General features: G+C 46.0%; 1 protein-coding gene across 5 annotated transcripts in view; it reads right to left on the bottom strand.

The window, feature by feature from the left end:
- The window catches only part of RALGAPB (Ral GTPase activating protein non-catalytic subunit beta), a 200,559-nt gene that overhangs the window by 71,129 nt on the left and 117,043 nt on the right, over positions 1–12,387 (bottom strand). For all 5 annotated transcript variants that reach the window (XM_090020643.1, XM_090020644.1, XM_090020645.1 and 2 more), the window contains exons 16-18: positions 10,291–10,473; positions 9,128–9,279; positions 3,223–3,410 (exon numbers count right to left, since the gene is read on the bottom strand). In XM_090020643.1, the coding sequence (XP_089876769.1) occupies positions 3,223–3,410; positions 9,128–9,279; positions 10,291–10,473 (523 nt within the window). The remainder of the gene's footprint in view (positions 1–3,222; positions 3,411–9,127; positions 9,280–10,290; positions 10,474–12,387) is intronic.

The raw sequence follows: 12,387 nt of genomic DNA, 5'->3' as shown, positions 1-12,387 counted from the left end.
TAGTAATAAGGGGCAAGGCTTTTGTTCCAAGTTTACAAGTTGAAGGAGGAAATTTTAACTTTAATACACACACACACACACACACTCAAGTGCTTACCTGACTTCTGTGATTTATGGAGCAGTGACAACTGGTGGTCTACACTACTAAACAAGCATACCTTGTCAACAAATTTCTGTATTTAAATAAAGTGAATACCAGCATGCAAGGTCCAAACGAGACTAGTTTAACTTCTTCTGATAAACTTTGCACCCTGATAGATGAGACATGGATATGAAAGGCACTAGGTAATGTCAGAGAGCTAGAAATGTTTCCTCTCACAGCTGCATCAAACAACAGAAGTGCTGCCACTGATACTGGATTACTTGAAAATGCTAAAAGAGAAGATTCAAAAATACTTCCCAATTTGGATGTTGCAGAAAACAGATGAGTGAGAAACCCGTTTACTGAAACTTCAAGAAACAGGGGATTCAGTCTTCAGGAACAAGAATTTGCTGATATATATAAAGATCAGACCCTAAGACTGACACATCATGAAGTACCATTGTATCATTTCTGGGTTCAGCTAACCAAACAATAATCCAACATTAAAAAAAAAGTTGTAAAAATCTTGCTGCAATTTTCAACATGGTACTTATGCAAGTTGGGGGCTCCTGTTTCAATGAATATAAGAAACAAGGAGAGAAAGACTTCTTTCAGTGGAAAAGGAAACAAGAGTGTGTTTTAACCTGCCATAAATTCAAGATATTTGTAAGAACTGCAAGGCTCAATCGGCCCATACACTATAATAGTGTTATCTTATGGTTATTCATGGGCAGGGGAGGTTCCAGTTTGATTAAAATAAGGTGTTTCTAGTTATTTTTCTACACTGTAATAAATAATTTTGTTTTTGAAATGGGGTTCCACTTAATTCCAAAAAGTTATGGAGGGTGCCTTGAGTCCCACAAGACTGACAACCACTGGTATAAAGGGCTGTGCCACTCCCTTTGTCCAGGTTTTGCTCAGATAAATCAGGACGTCTGCTTACACCCAAGGTGATTTTCAGTAAGTATTTGTCTACCTCTAAAGCAAGGCTGTCCAGCTTCTAAGCAGCTGGGGGCTGCATGCCATGTGGGCCTTGCCAATACTGACCACTGGGCCTGCCCCTGGGCCAAATTACAAGTGAAGCCGCCCCTCACCACACCATTGGCAACATGCTGGGGGTGCAAACAGGTGCACATGCACTCCCTGAGATCTGCCGTGCACCCCCTGGAACCACCAATCGTGAAACTAGAAGTGCTGGCAGAAGCGCACTTCCAGTTTCTGCTGGCTCGGCAATCGCCTGCTGGGTGACCAACTGCTCTGGACTGTCCCCCCCGACTCGAGAGGCTCAAGTTGCCTATGCACTGCACTGTGACAGCCCTCTCACCTCCCCTCTGCTGTAATGTGCCATGTGTGAGCTCTGGCCCCCTGACTCACTGCACCGCAGGCTCTCTGGGCCCTGCAGGTCATGCTGCCCTACCCTCAGGCAGGAGCAGGAAATGTAAGCTTAAAAAACCTTAGAAAAATGAATATTTATCTGCCCCTGTCAAACACAACAGGAGCCAGGGGCAGCAGGACCTAGGGGTAGCCTCTGGCAGAATGAGGCAGACATAGCAAGTTGGCCCCTGCTGCAGCCATTTCCCCACTTCCCCTGCCCATCAGCTGGCTGGTAGCTCCAGGACCATGTCATTCCCAGCTGCAGCACTGGGGACTCCAGGAGCAGCTGGGACATGATACCAAAGCAGCAAGAAGTAGGGCAGGGGAATGGGGAAGCAGCAGAAGGCCAGCAGTGGCAGATGAGGGGAAGTAGCAGCAAGTGCGAGCACGAGGCAGTGCCAATGCCCCAAGGCAAGGAGCAACAGAAGCATGGTGCCCAGGCCTGGAAGAGTGCTGGCAGGAGCTCTGCCTGCTGCAGGTGGGGGGCAGGCCATAGGCAAACCCTCCCCACCCCCAAGCCACAGCCCTCCCCAGCTACCCTACCCCCACATACAGAACCCCACAACGCCCCCCACCCCCGTCATGCTTATCCATCCCCCCAATCCCACACACACACACACACACACCTCTCCCACACCCCCACAAACCTATAGCCACCCACCCACAATATAAAAGAGTAGACTTCGTTTTAAGCTATGATACTATCACCTCTATGTACACTACACACACTCATGTAAGTCAGGACAAAAATATGTTTTTTAAATGAAATTAATGAATGCTGTAGTACACTTTTGACTTAGACTATAATTTGGTATTTTTCTGGTTCCAAGACGGCAGACCCCCTTGCTGAAAGGAGTGCTTCCAGGGGGCAAGGGGAGGGAGTTCTGGTAGCAAAGGTCAGGGGTTAGGGGCTTCCAGGCCCAAGCTGGCAACCAGGGGGTGGGGCACCTATCAAGGGGTGAAGCTATCCATGCAGCCCTCAACAGCTTGCAAAACTCTGTAAGAGCCCTCTGTCTGAAATAATTGCCTACTCCTGAGTTAGAATGATGGGGGTAGTGGTAGCCAGACAGGAGCCGATAGCTGCAGCTTAATCCCTTATGGGCTGAAAGTTGGACAGCCCTTCTCCAAAACACCAGAGTTTTACTCTTAACTCTCTTCTTCTTCAAAAGGTACATAGAGCTGCTAGAAGCCTGTTTTATACCTCTGTTATCTGTTGAGCCCACCGATAAAGTACGATGGTTCACAGGAAAGCCATTACAACTGCAAAACAATTACAGTCATTACATCTGCAGGCTGCTAGCAGCAATATAACATTTAATAATAAATGGAGAACTAAAATGAGCAAAAGCAACTATACAAATGTAAAACTACATACAGCCATCACTGGCTAAAGCCAAATTCCTGTACCCTGACAAACATTTTTAAAATTAATCCTTTTATACAGTGGGATGTTTTATTTTTTAACATGTTCTAAAATGTTATTACTATTACTCCTTCAACTGTATTTACAATGCAGTCATGTAAAGATATGCGATCTCATTAACTGGAGTGTAGCTGTTGGGAAAGTCTGCACACTGGCATAACAGTGACACTGTTGACTTTATTCTTGCGACTTTATACAGAGTTGCACACTTCAGTTGTACATACATAGAACAGTTAAGACTTCAGCGTGCAAAAAGCAAAAGACTTTTACTAAATGGACTCATTTTGCAGATATATTACAAAAAGTTTTAATCTTCAAGACCAAGACAAAATGTTTAACTTACTCTGTTCATTCCCTAGAGGCTGCTCCAACATTGCAAGGATGACACTATTATCCAAAACAAAGTAGCGAAAGCTGTGTTTGTTTACAGTAGGCAGACCAGAACATTTAATTAAGGTGGTTTCATTCACCAAGCTGCAAGGAGAGGCAGGGCCACTGGGTGAAGGAAATGCTCCAAGTAACTGCATAATGCTGCAAAATCAGAGAAAGACTCAGCTGAAAAAGATCCACCTTCACATCCATCTGAGACAGGAACTTCTGTACTTGCTTGTTCCCTTTGCATCTCAGACATACCCATATTTTCTCACATACCACATACCCAAATAAGACCCACACCACCTTTGGAAAAAACAGAATTTCTAGAGGTATGGCCACAAAGAATAGGGACAGAGCCTAGTCTTCAGTTCATTCATCTTCCCTTTCTTACTTAGGCAAAAGCTAATTTTAACACTTTCAGAGCTAAACTGTCAGCAGTTCTTCCATGTTTAGTCAAAAACTGAAGCTTTAGCTGCTGTTGAGGAGTAGATTCCATGGGTGGACTCAGGACTTTTAAAAGAACTAAAAACAGTCTGCAGGGCTGTGAAACAGAATAATGACTAGGAGTAGCAAAACAGCTGAACAAAGGATAGCTTGATTAGTGGAACATAGAGGCCATTAAAAAGAAGAGAGGGCCTTTAACACCTGTTAAAGGAAGAATAATTAGTAGGAATTAGATTATAATGACCTATGAAGCAAATCAACTCCCTCAGCACTACCTGAAGACAATTGCCACTGTTGCTGCCAGGCAGTTGGTCTTAAACTTTGTGTGGATCAGGAAATCCAAAGCAAGGTGCGACTGCACCACTGCACCAGCTCATTTTTCCTTCTCCCCACCCCTCAGATATGACCCTGCTGAACTCCACCCCTCCCTCCATGCTGCTCCTGGAGGGAAGAGAAGGGAAAAAAGCAATAGCCATGTTATGCATCTCTAGGCTTTTATTTTGGGCAGAAAGTCAGCGTTGCCACTTAAAATATGTATCCCAGTTTTGGAAGACTAAGATTTAAGAGAAAAGTGCATATGGTAAATACAGAAGTAATTACTAGGGCTGTGCAGAGCAGGTAATATTCGATTCGACAGCCATGTCGAATATTAAATCGGGTCCCGCTTCAATTTGCTGTCTGCTTCAAGTCGAAGCCAGTCCGTTACAACTCCAGGTTGAAGCTCAGTCGAATATTCGAGCTGCTTTGACTTCCCCATAGGCTACAATGGGGAAGGTCGAAGCAGGCTATAACTTTGGCATTTCTTGTCTGATCTTAATGAAACTTGCAGGAATGGTAGCTCCTGAGGAGCCCACAAAGCCTGCCATCTTTCAACAAGATAGGTTCAGGGGGTTCAGAGAAACAGCACCCCAAATTCCTGAGAGAAAACCTCCTGTGACTTCTGTGCGGAAAGCCACAGGGAGCCCAAAACTGCAGACTTGGTAGCCCCTGAGGAGCCCACAAAGCCTGCCAACTTTCACAGGGATAGGTGCAGGGGTTTGTGGGAAACTGACCTTAGTCTGCTGACAGACAAAACTCGTGCTACAGATGGAGTGAGGAGGGTGGCATTCGTTCATCTGCACCTGGAGCTTGGAGGACCCAGCAGTGGGAGGTTCACCTTGAGGAACACCAGCTGCTCCACCAAATCAGGATCCAAGCAGGTGCGGTGAGGTGTCACAACATCCGCAGCCATGCTGAACACTCTCTAGTTTGGCACGCTGGTCAGTAGACAGGACAGGTATTCCTGGGCAACTGTGGCCAGATCCGGCCACATCGGGCTGCGGGTTGCCCAGTAGGCCAAGGGGTCACAGTCCAGGGGCTCCGCAGGCTCAGCAAGATAGGCAGACACCACGGTGTGAGGGCTGTCTACCTGATCCTGGGGTCTGGTGGGTCTGGACCCCCTAATGCTTGCCATGGACTTACCCCATATTGACAGCGCCTGTAGTGGAGGGGAAGACTGACTCATGGATGGCAGGCTGGGTTCAGACAGTGCATCCCCGTCCCACTTCCCCCAGCCTCCGCCGTTCCACCTCCATCACTTTCTTAATAAGTACCTCCCTCCAGTGACTCAGTGTCTCACTGCCACATATGGTGCCCTTCACCCTTGGGTCACAGATGGCGGCCAGCACATGCACTGTGTTGGATACCAAGGGTTCAAGCTTTTTCCTAAGGCCCTCCTTCAGCCGCCTCTTCAGTGCCTGCACATCTGGCGAAAGTAGCCTGCCCCAGCCAGGAACATTGGTCCCCAGAAAGCTCTCCATTTGGCTGCGGAGCTCCTTCCTTTGGGGACCACCTGGCTGAGGAAGGCATCAGCAGCACTGAGGGTCTCAGTGGCCTCGAGGAAGGGCTTGAGGACCAGCAAGATCTGGAAAATGGCATCCCACTCGGCTTTGGTCAGGGGGCCGCTGATCCCAATCTCCCCAAGCAAGGCCAGCTCATGGATGGCCTTCTGTTGCTCCACCAGCCTCTCGAGCATCAGGTATGTGGAGTCCCACTGAGTCTCCACATCCTGGATGATTCTGTGCTGCGGGACATTTAGCTTTGCTTGTTTGTCCCGCAGCATCTTGCCCTGCTTGATGCTCCAGTAGAAGTAGCCTGCCACCTTCCTGCATTTGGAAACGAGCCTGCTGGTGTTGCTGGTGCCATCACCGGCAGCCCTGTCCCCCTCCAAGGCATCCCTCACAATCAGATGTAAATTGTGTACCAGCAAAGTTGGCATCACGGACTGCCTTGACCATACTGGACCCATTGTTGGTGACCACGAAGCCGTGGGTGAGCTCAGCCTGCCCAATGCCCAGCCACCCCTGCACCATGAGGTTCACGGTCCCCCTTATCTCTGCTGCTGTGTGGGACTTATCCATCACCTTGTCGTGAAGGAGAGCCCACCAAAGGCCTGACTGGCCACACCAGTGCCCTGTGAGGGAGAGGTAAGCATGATCTCCACCCCGGCTATTCCACATGCCCGAGGTGAAGTGTACGGTTACCTGTGGACCTGTCTTGTGCAGCTCCTCCCTCAAATGCTCCCTGCATGCTTCGTATAGGGAGGACACCACCGTCCTGCTGAAGGTGGTGCATGCGGGCACCTGGTAGGATGGAGCCAGCAGTGCTAGGAGCTGCCTTAACCCTGGCCACTCAACAAAGGTGAAGGGCTGGCCATCCAGAGCAAGTATCTCCCCAGTGGTCTGGGTGACCTTGCTCGCATTTGCAACTGGCCCCTTTTGCCCCTAGTGTTCCAGGGTGCCCTGCCTCTGCTGTGGGGGGACGGGAGCTGTGGAGCGAGCAGGGGCCGATCCTGTGGCAAACGGGTGGTACCTGCGGAGATGATTCAGCATCCCTGAGGTGGTCATATGCTTTGCTCCCTTGACCTGGCTGATTCTGGCTCGGCAGTGCATGCAGATAGCAAATACGGGATCATCTGCCAGCTCATAATGATCCCAGACCATGCTACTACTAGGCCTTTCCCTCTGGTGTGCAGATGCATCTGCGGATGCTGCTGAACTCTCCCCTTCCTCAGCAGTCAGAAGCACAGCAAGAGAAAGAGCGGACTCAGCTGAGCCGCTTGCCTTCACCTGTACAGAGGCACCTTCTGAAGTGCCTTCTGGGAAAGACCTTGTGGCTTGAAAGGAAAAAACCTGAGGGGTGTCGGGCATAAACTTAACTGATTCCCCCTCCTTCCCTTGCCAGGGCACTAAGATCCAGATCCAGCGCCAGTTCTTCTTCTGGTGCTGGAAGGCTCAGCATAGGCAGTGACACGGGTGGAGTGCGCTGCTGTGCTGGTTGCAGTTATGATAGGAGAGGTTGTACCTGCTGTGTCTGGACATGAGAGAGTCTCAAGCACAGGCAGTGGCTCTGCTGGCACTGCTGCTCCCCTCTCTTTACTGCTTGTAGCAGCCTCATCCCTTGTAGAGGGAGGAAAGAGGATGCGTCTGAGTTTGGTGGGGGGGAGAAACTGCAGCTCTCCCACCTGCAACCCCCTTTGCTCCCCTTCGTGCAGGCTGGCCAGTGTGGCCACCTGCCTTTCCACCCCGCTTCATAATGTGTTCCTTCATATGTAAACTGGAACCTCTAAGTGTGCTGCTGTGCGCTGCAGATTAGATTTCTGGATGTTATGTAAATATGTTTGTGTGTGTGTTGATAATATATTGAGAAGCATTGGTGTGGTGGAAAGAATGAATGATGTATAAAAAAATATATAAAAACTAAATTCCTATATATAGAATAGATCCTAGGCTACTACTAACCCTACCCAATATAAGCATAAACTAATATGAAAAGTAGTTATAAAATAAAAGCACTAAGTTCTCAAAACTCCCTGTTGCTAGCGTTGCAAGCAGGGAATCTGTTGAAGATCAGGGCTTCCAGCTGTCGTGGTCTGACGCAGAGGTGCTGGAGAACACCAGCAGCTCAGAAACTGACCCCAAAGCAGAAAGCAGGGAGCTGAAAAACTGCTGCCTTTTATGCATTTTCTCTGGCCCTCCACCAGAGCACTGGGATTGGAAGGGACCTCAGAGAATGCTGACAGGTCACTGGCCAGCCACACGTCAGTCATGAAAGCACTCCTTCCCCCTCCCTCCCATTACTTTCCTTTTTCCCCGCGCCCTCCACACGGAATCCAGTAACCCTTGTCAAATATTCAACTCATGCTGTTAATATTCAACTTCAGGTATTCGATTCAACAGCCATTCGACTAGCTGCTATTCAACTCGACTTTCACTTTTCAAGTTTGAATATGTTGAATATTTGTCGAATCGAATATTAAGTTGAAGCTTTGCACAGCCCTAGTAATTACCATAACAGAATAGATCCATGATCCATAAGATCCTGCCTCCAAGAGCAACCATTAACTTAAAGTTTCAGAGGATCATGCAAACAACACTACAAGAAAATAAAGAGCGTGGGAACTGGGAAAGTTTCTTCCTAATCAGGAAGTTAGCAGTTCAGATATGACTTCATGCACAAAAAAGTTCTTATCACTTATATTTTAATCCTTTTTTATATAACAATGAATGATATTATCTTGAGGCCTTTATTTTAGAACCCTTTCTTGAATTCCAAGCAGCAGTAGCATGTGCTTCTGCTATGACTGATTTGGTGTTTCTTTGAGCAGATTACCCAGAAGAATCATCGTGAGCCTAGTCTTTCAAGCATGCTGCTGTTTGTGGGAATGTGGTCTTCAGATATTTCACAAATTATAAGCTCTCTGGAACAAACACTACATGGTCATACAAAACATGCCACAGTGGAACTCCTTTATGTTATGGAAAAATAATTATTAATAATTATTTGAAACAGTGCAGGATTCTCTCTCTCAGCTATCATCCTTCCTCATAGCAAGGAGCAGCAATACCTACTATTTAAATTCTGGAAGTTTTTTGCCCAAAAGCAGTGACTGAGAATAATCTTGAGTGCTATGGGTCACCTACCTGCCAGAAGTTTGCACTTTATGCCAGAAGTTTGCATTTTAAGTTCTGACCTGAAGACAAGGTCAACACCAGACCTTGCAACTTTAACAGGGCTCTTCTTCCCTCTCAAGCAATTACTTTAGGTACCCAGAAAAAACATTTAAGAGCTTATGCTAGTGCAGAATACAAAACAAAGACTTAGGCCTTCTGAATTTTAGTAAATAGTTATGTCTTAGTAATTACATAAAGTCATTTTTCAACTCATATGAAATATTATAACATTTTGCTATGAAGTGCAACGAGAACAAAAGGAAGATATTGCTTTTGTAATTACTTCCAAGGGTAGGAAGTAAAAAGTTTGTTTATATACCCCAACTTGTCCAGTCTACCAAGCCAGCCTACACATTCATTAAATGGTGTTCTAATTTTCAATTTTCCCTGTAGCAATACCCTGCCAAACAGTTAACAACATTTTGATGAATTCCATACCATGTTAACGTAGCTTCAGCTGCATCCTTCACCCTCATGGATGCAGGATTTGGCTCTTTATCTCCTTTGTACTTGACCTCTTGTTCACTGTTTTTGGATTTACTTCCTGAGATACCCAATTCCACAATCTCCAACACTTCTTTTAAACAGTCCTAAAGGGCAAAGGGACAAATTATTAAAAGCAAATCACTCATATCTGGTTCTCCTAAGGAATTTAGTGTGACAATGATGTGTTGCCAATTCAAATTACACACCTTCAACAATATGAGTTTGTTGCTAAGGTACGTTTTTGAGGCACATCCCAAAACAAGGAGACTGTCCCAACAGCACATAGGCATGCAATGTCAGTGGTCTGGAACTCAAGCCCCTTTGAGCCAATGGGTCAACATGAAGACATGGTACTATGCCACTCCATGGTAAAGGAGCTGATGGTGCATATGGATGCTACCAAGTGCTACATTCTCCAAATGGTTACATTAATCTTTCATGCAATATCTGGATCTGGAGCAGGAGAAGGGGAGCAAGGAGTGGCCAAGGCATTGGTCATAATGTGATTTCTTTATAAACTAAAAGAAATTTTTTCTTAAATAGTACAATAGTACAAGCAGTCCAAACCCTCTGTGTTTTAAGGGAACTCAGGAAAAGTGCTTTATAAATAGGAGGTAGGGAGAATTCCCTACCTGGCACCCTTTGGATCAGGGTTCGTTCTAAGACTGTGGGTTGGTCACGTACCTTCCCCTCCTCTTCCCAAATCCCTGGTGACACAGCACTTCCAGTTTACCATATTTCCTGTTTGTAAAGCAGTGATTCTCAACGAGGGTGATGCAGCATCCTCAGATGCTGCCAGATCCTTTGAGCCCAGGCTCAAGCTCATCCTTGCCTGGCCAGTCCAAAACCACCACAGCCCAACCCCACTGCAAGGAGGTAAGAGCTGTAATACATAAATTCGTTTCTGAAATTGGGTGCCATTCAGTTCATAAATGTTATGGAGAGGTGCCTCAAGTCCAAAAAGGCTGAGAGAATCACAGCTCTATAGTGTCTGCAATTTCCCTGTAAAAACTGAAATATTGGAACAAAAGTACCAAAGCTAGCAAATAAAAATCAAAAACGTTTTTGATGTTAACTTCCCTCTATTGAACAGGAAACAGCACCAATTCTCTTACCTTCTCATCCAGCATATCAGGGTGTTCAGTGAGCCAGACACAGAGGCACTGAAATGCTGCAACTATCATGGAATGAAGATCTCGTGAGTGGAGGGGGGCCGGTCGGCTGCACTGGTACACAATATAACTACACACTGAACTAATAGCTCTCTTCCTGTCAGATGAATCAACAACAACCTTCACCTAAATAAAGTGAGCAGCAGAGAGCAGAGACAATATCAGCTAATGATTTCTTCAAGAATGCTTTCAAAGAAAATGTAACTTGTTTTAATGTTTCTTAATATAATGTTATGGAAGACAAAGAAACAGTTCAGCACTGCTCTCCAATAAACTTGAAAACATTGTAAAACAGGGACAGTGACAATATACAAACATCATGGCAAGACAACTGCACATGAATTTTAATGTAGCGTGTAAGAACTAAGAGCATCATTTAGTTCACAGGGGACATATTGGAAGCTGAATTCATGTTTGATCTCCTTTATTTTAGAATCAATGGGGGTGGTCCTTCTCTTATTCCAGTAGGTAAACCAGTCCACTTATTTGGATTTTTGGCATCACCAAAGCAGCACATTCAGCACTGGCACAAGTTACCCTTTTATGTAACTTTAACCATGGAATTCGTACACAAAATGGCAACTTCCTCATAGAGGAGGAAATGAAAAGAAAACAGTCTGCAGAGGGCATTAGTTCAATGAATACTTTGCTGCTTTTGCTAACTGGCTTCTTCCCAAATTACCAGAGGCAAATTTTCAGTTGTATGCAAATGGATAGCAACTTGTCCTTTGTGGGAATCCAAAACCTTGGAGATTAATGAGTAGTACTATAAACTGACAAAGACTGTGACAATAGAGAACTACTGGATTTCTCTCTCCTGACCTCCCAAACTGTTTTCCTCTAACCACAAAGTTGCTGCAGTCAACCATAACTGGATTTTATGCTTCATACAATTCAGCTATACATTAGAAGTTTCAAGTTTCACTAGGAAAGCTGTCTTGTGCAGATCAGGGGTGTCAGACACATGGGCCCCACCGGACAGATCTAGCACATTGGGCAATAAGCTGGCCAGAGAATTTGGGGGCATGGCTGTTGGGTGCAAGGACTGTCACTGGGGTCCCACTGGACATGGCCCTCAGCAGCAGGGGTGTGAGCAACGGCTGTGTCAACACAGCCCTACTCACCCCGTGGCCACTAGGCCTATCACAATTATTCATCACTAATACTGCTTTCGTCATGTCAAGCAACGCATTGATCCATGCCCACTTGGCACCATTGCCTCTGCCACTGGCTTCACTGAAGCCAGTGCTTCCCCTGCCACAGGTTCCAACGCCACGGCTGGCTCTGTGGATTCAGCTCATAAGAAAACCCATGATCCAGATCTGGATGGGGACAGGGAGCAAGTTTAGACACCCCTGCTGTAGACTATTCCAGCCTTATTGAAAAGCAGACTGGAGAGAGGCAAATCTGATGCATGCCAAGTTATCCAACTCTGATAACTACTGTTCTTAAGTCATCAAGTTACAGTTCTTTCAGTGACATTCTGGTGGTTATTTCCAGGCATTAGGATTGTATTATTATTACTATTAACTGAATATCATAGGCCTGGGAGCAGCAAAGGCCACCAGGCTATGCTGTATATAGTTATAAAATGAGAAGCAGTTCCTTCCATAAAAGGTTTACATCTTAAAAGAGGAAATGAGGGGATGGTAATAAAAATATTAAGTCAAAATTACATCAGAGTTATACTAGATTACCTTTTTTATAACTAAATTTTGTGAGCACTTGAGAGGATAACATTCACCTCTTTTCTCCACCACAAAGGCATGTCTGCACAAGGAAACCAGTAAACTAATCCAAGATCAGGATCTAGGAACAAGCTGGGCACATCCAGACAAGCGCGCATGTACCTCTTGCCCCGTCTCAAACCCCCTTGAGACAGGGCAAGAGGCACTTGCAGGAATGAAAAAATGTTCCCCATGCTGCAAACTTGCAGCACAGGGAGAAAATTAGACCCCTGGATATCTGAAGTTAAAAAAGCAAGGAAAATGGAGGCTGGGTCCTCCACAGAGATGCTCTGACTGCGAGAGCGTCTCTATG

Source organism: Crocodylus siamensis, chromosome 10 (assembly GCF_052110815.1).
Source record: "Crocodylus siamensis isolate JL-2025a chromosome 10, ASM5211081v1, whole genome shotgun sequence".
In the NCBI taxonomy this organism is placed as follows: domain Eukaryota; kingdom Metazoa; phylum Chordata; order Crocodylia; family Crocodylidae; genus Crocodylus; species Crocodylus siamensis.
Note: the sequence above shows the minus strand (reverse complement) of the source record. Positions and strands in the feature narration are given on the sequence as shown.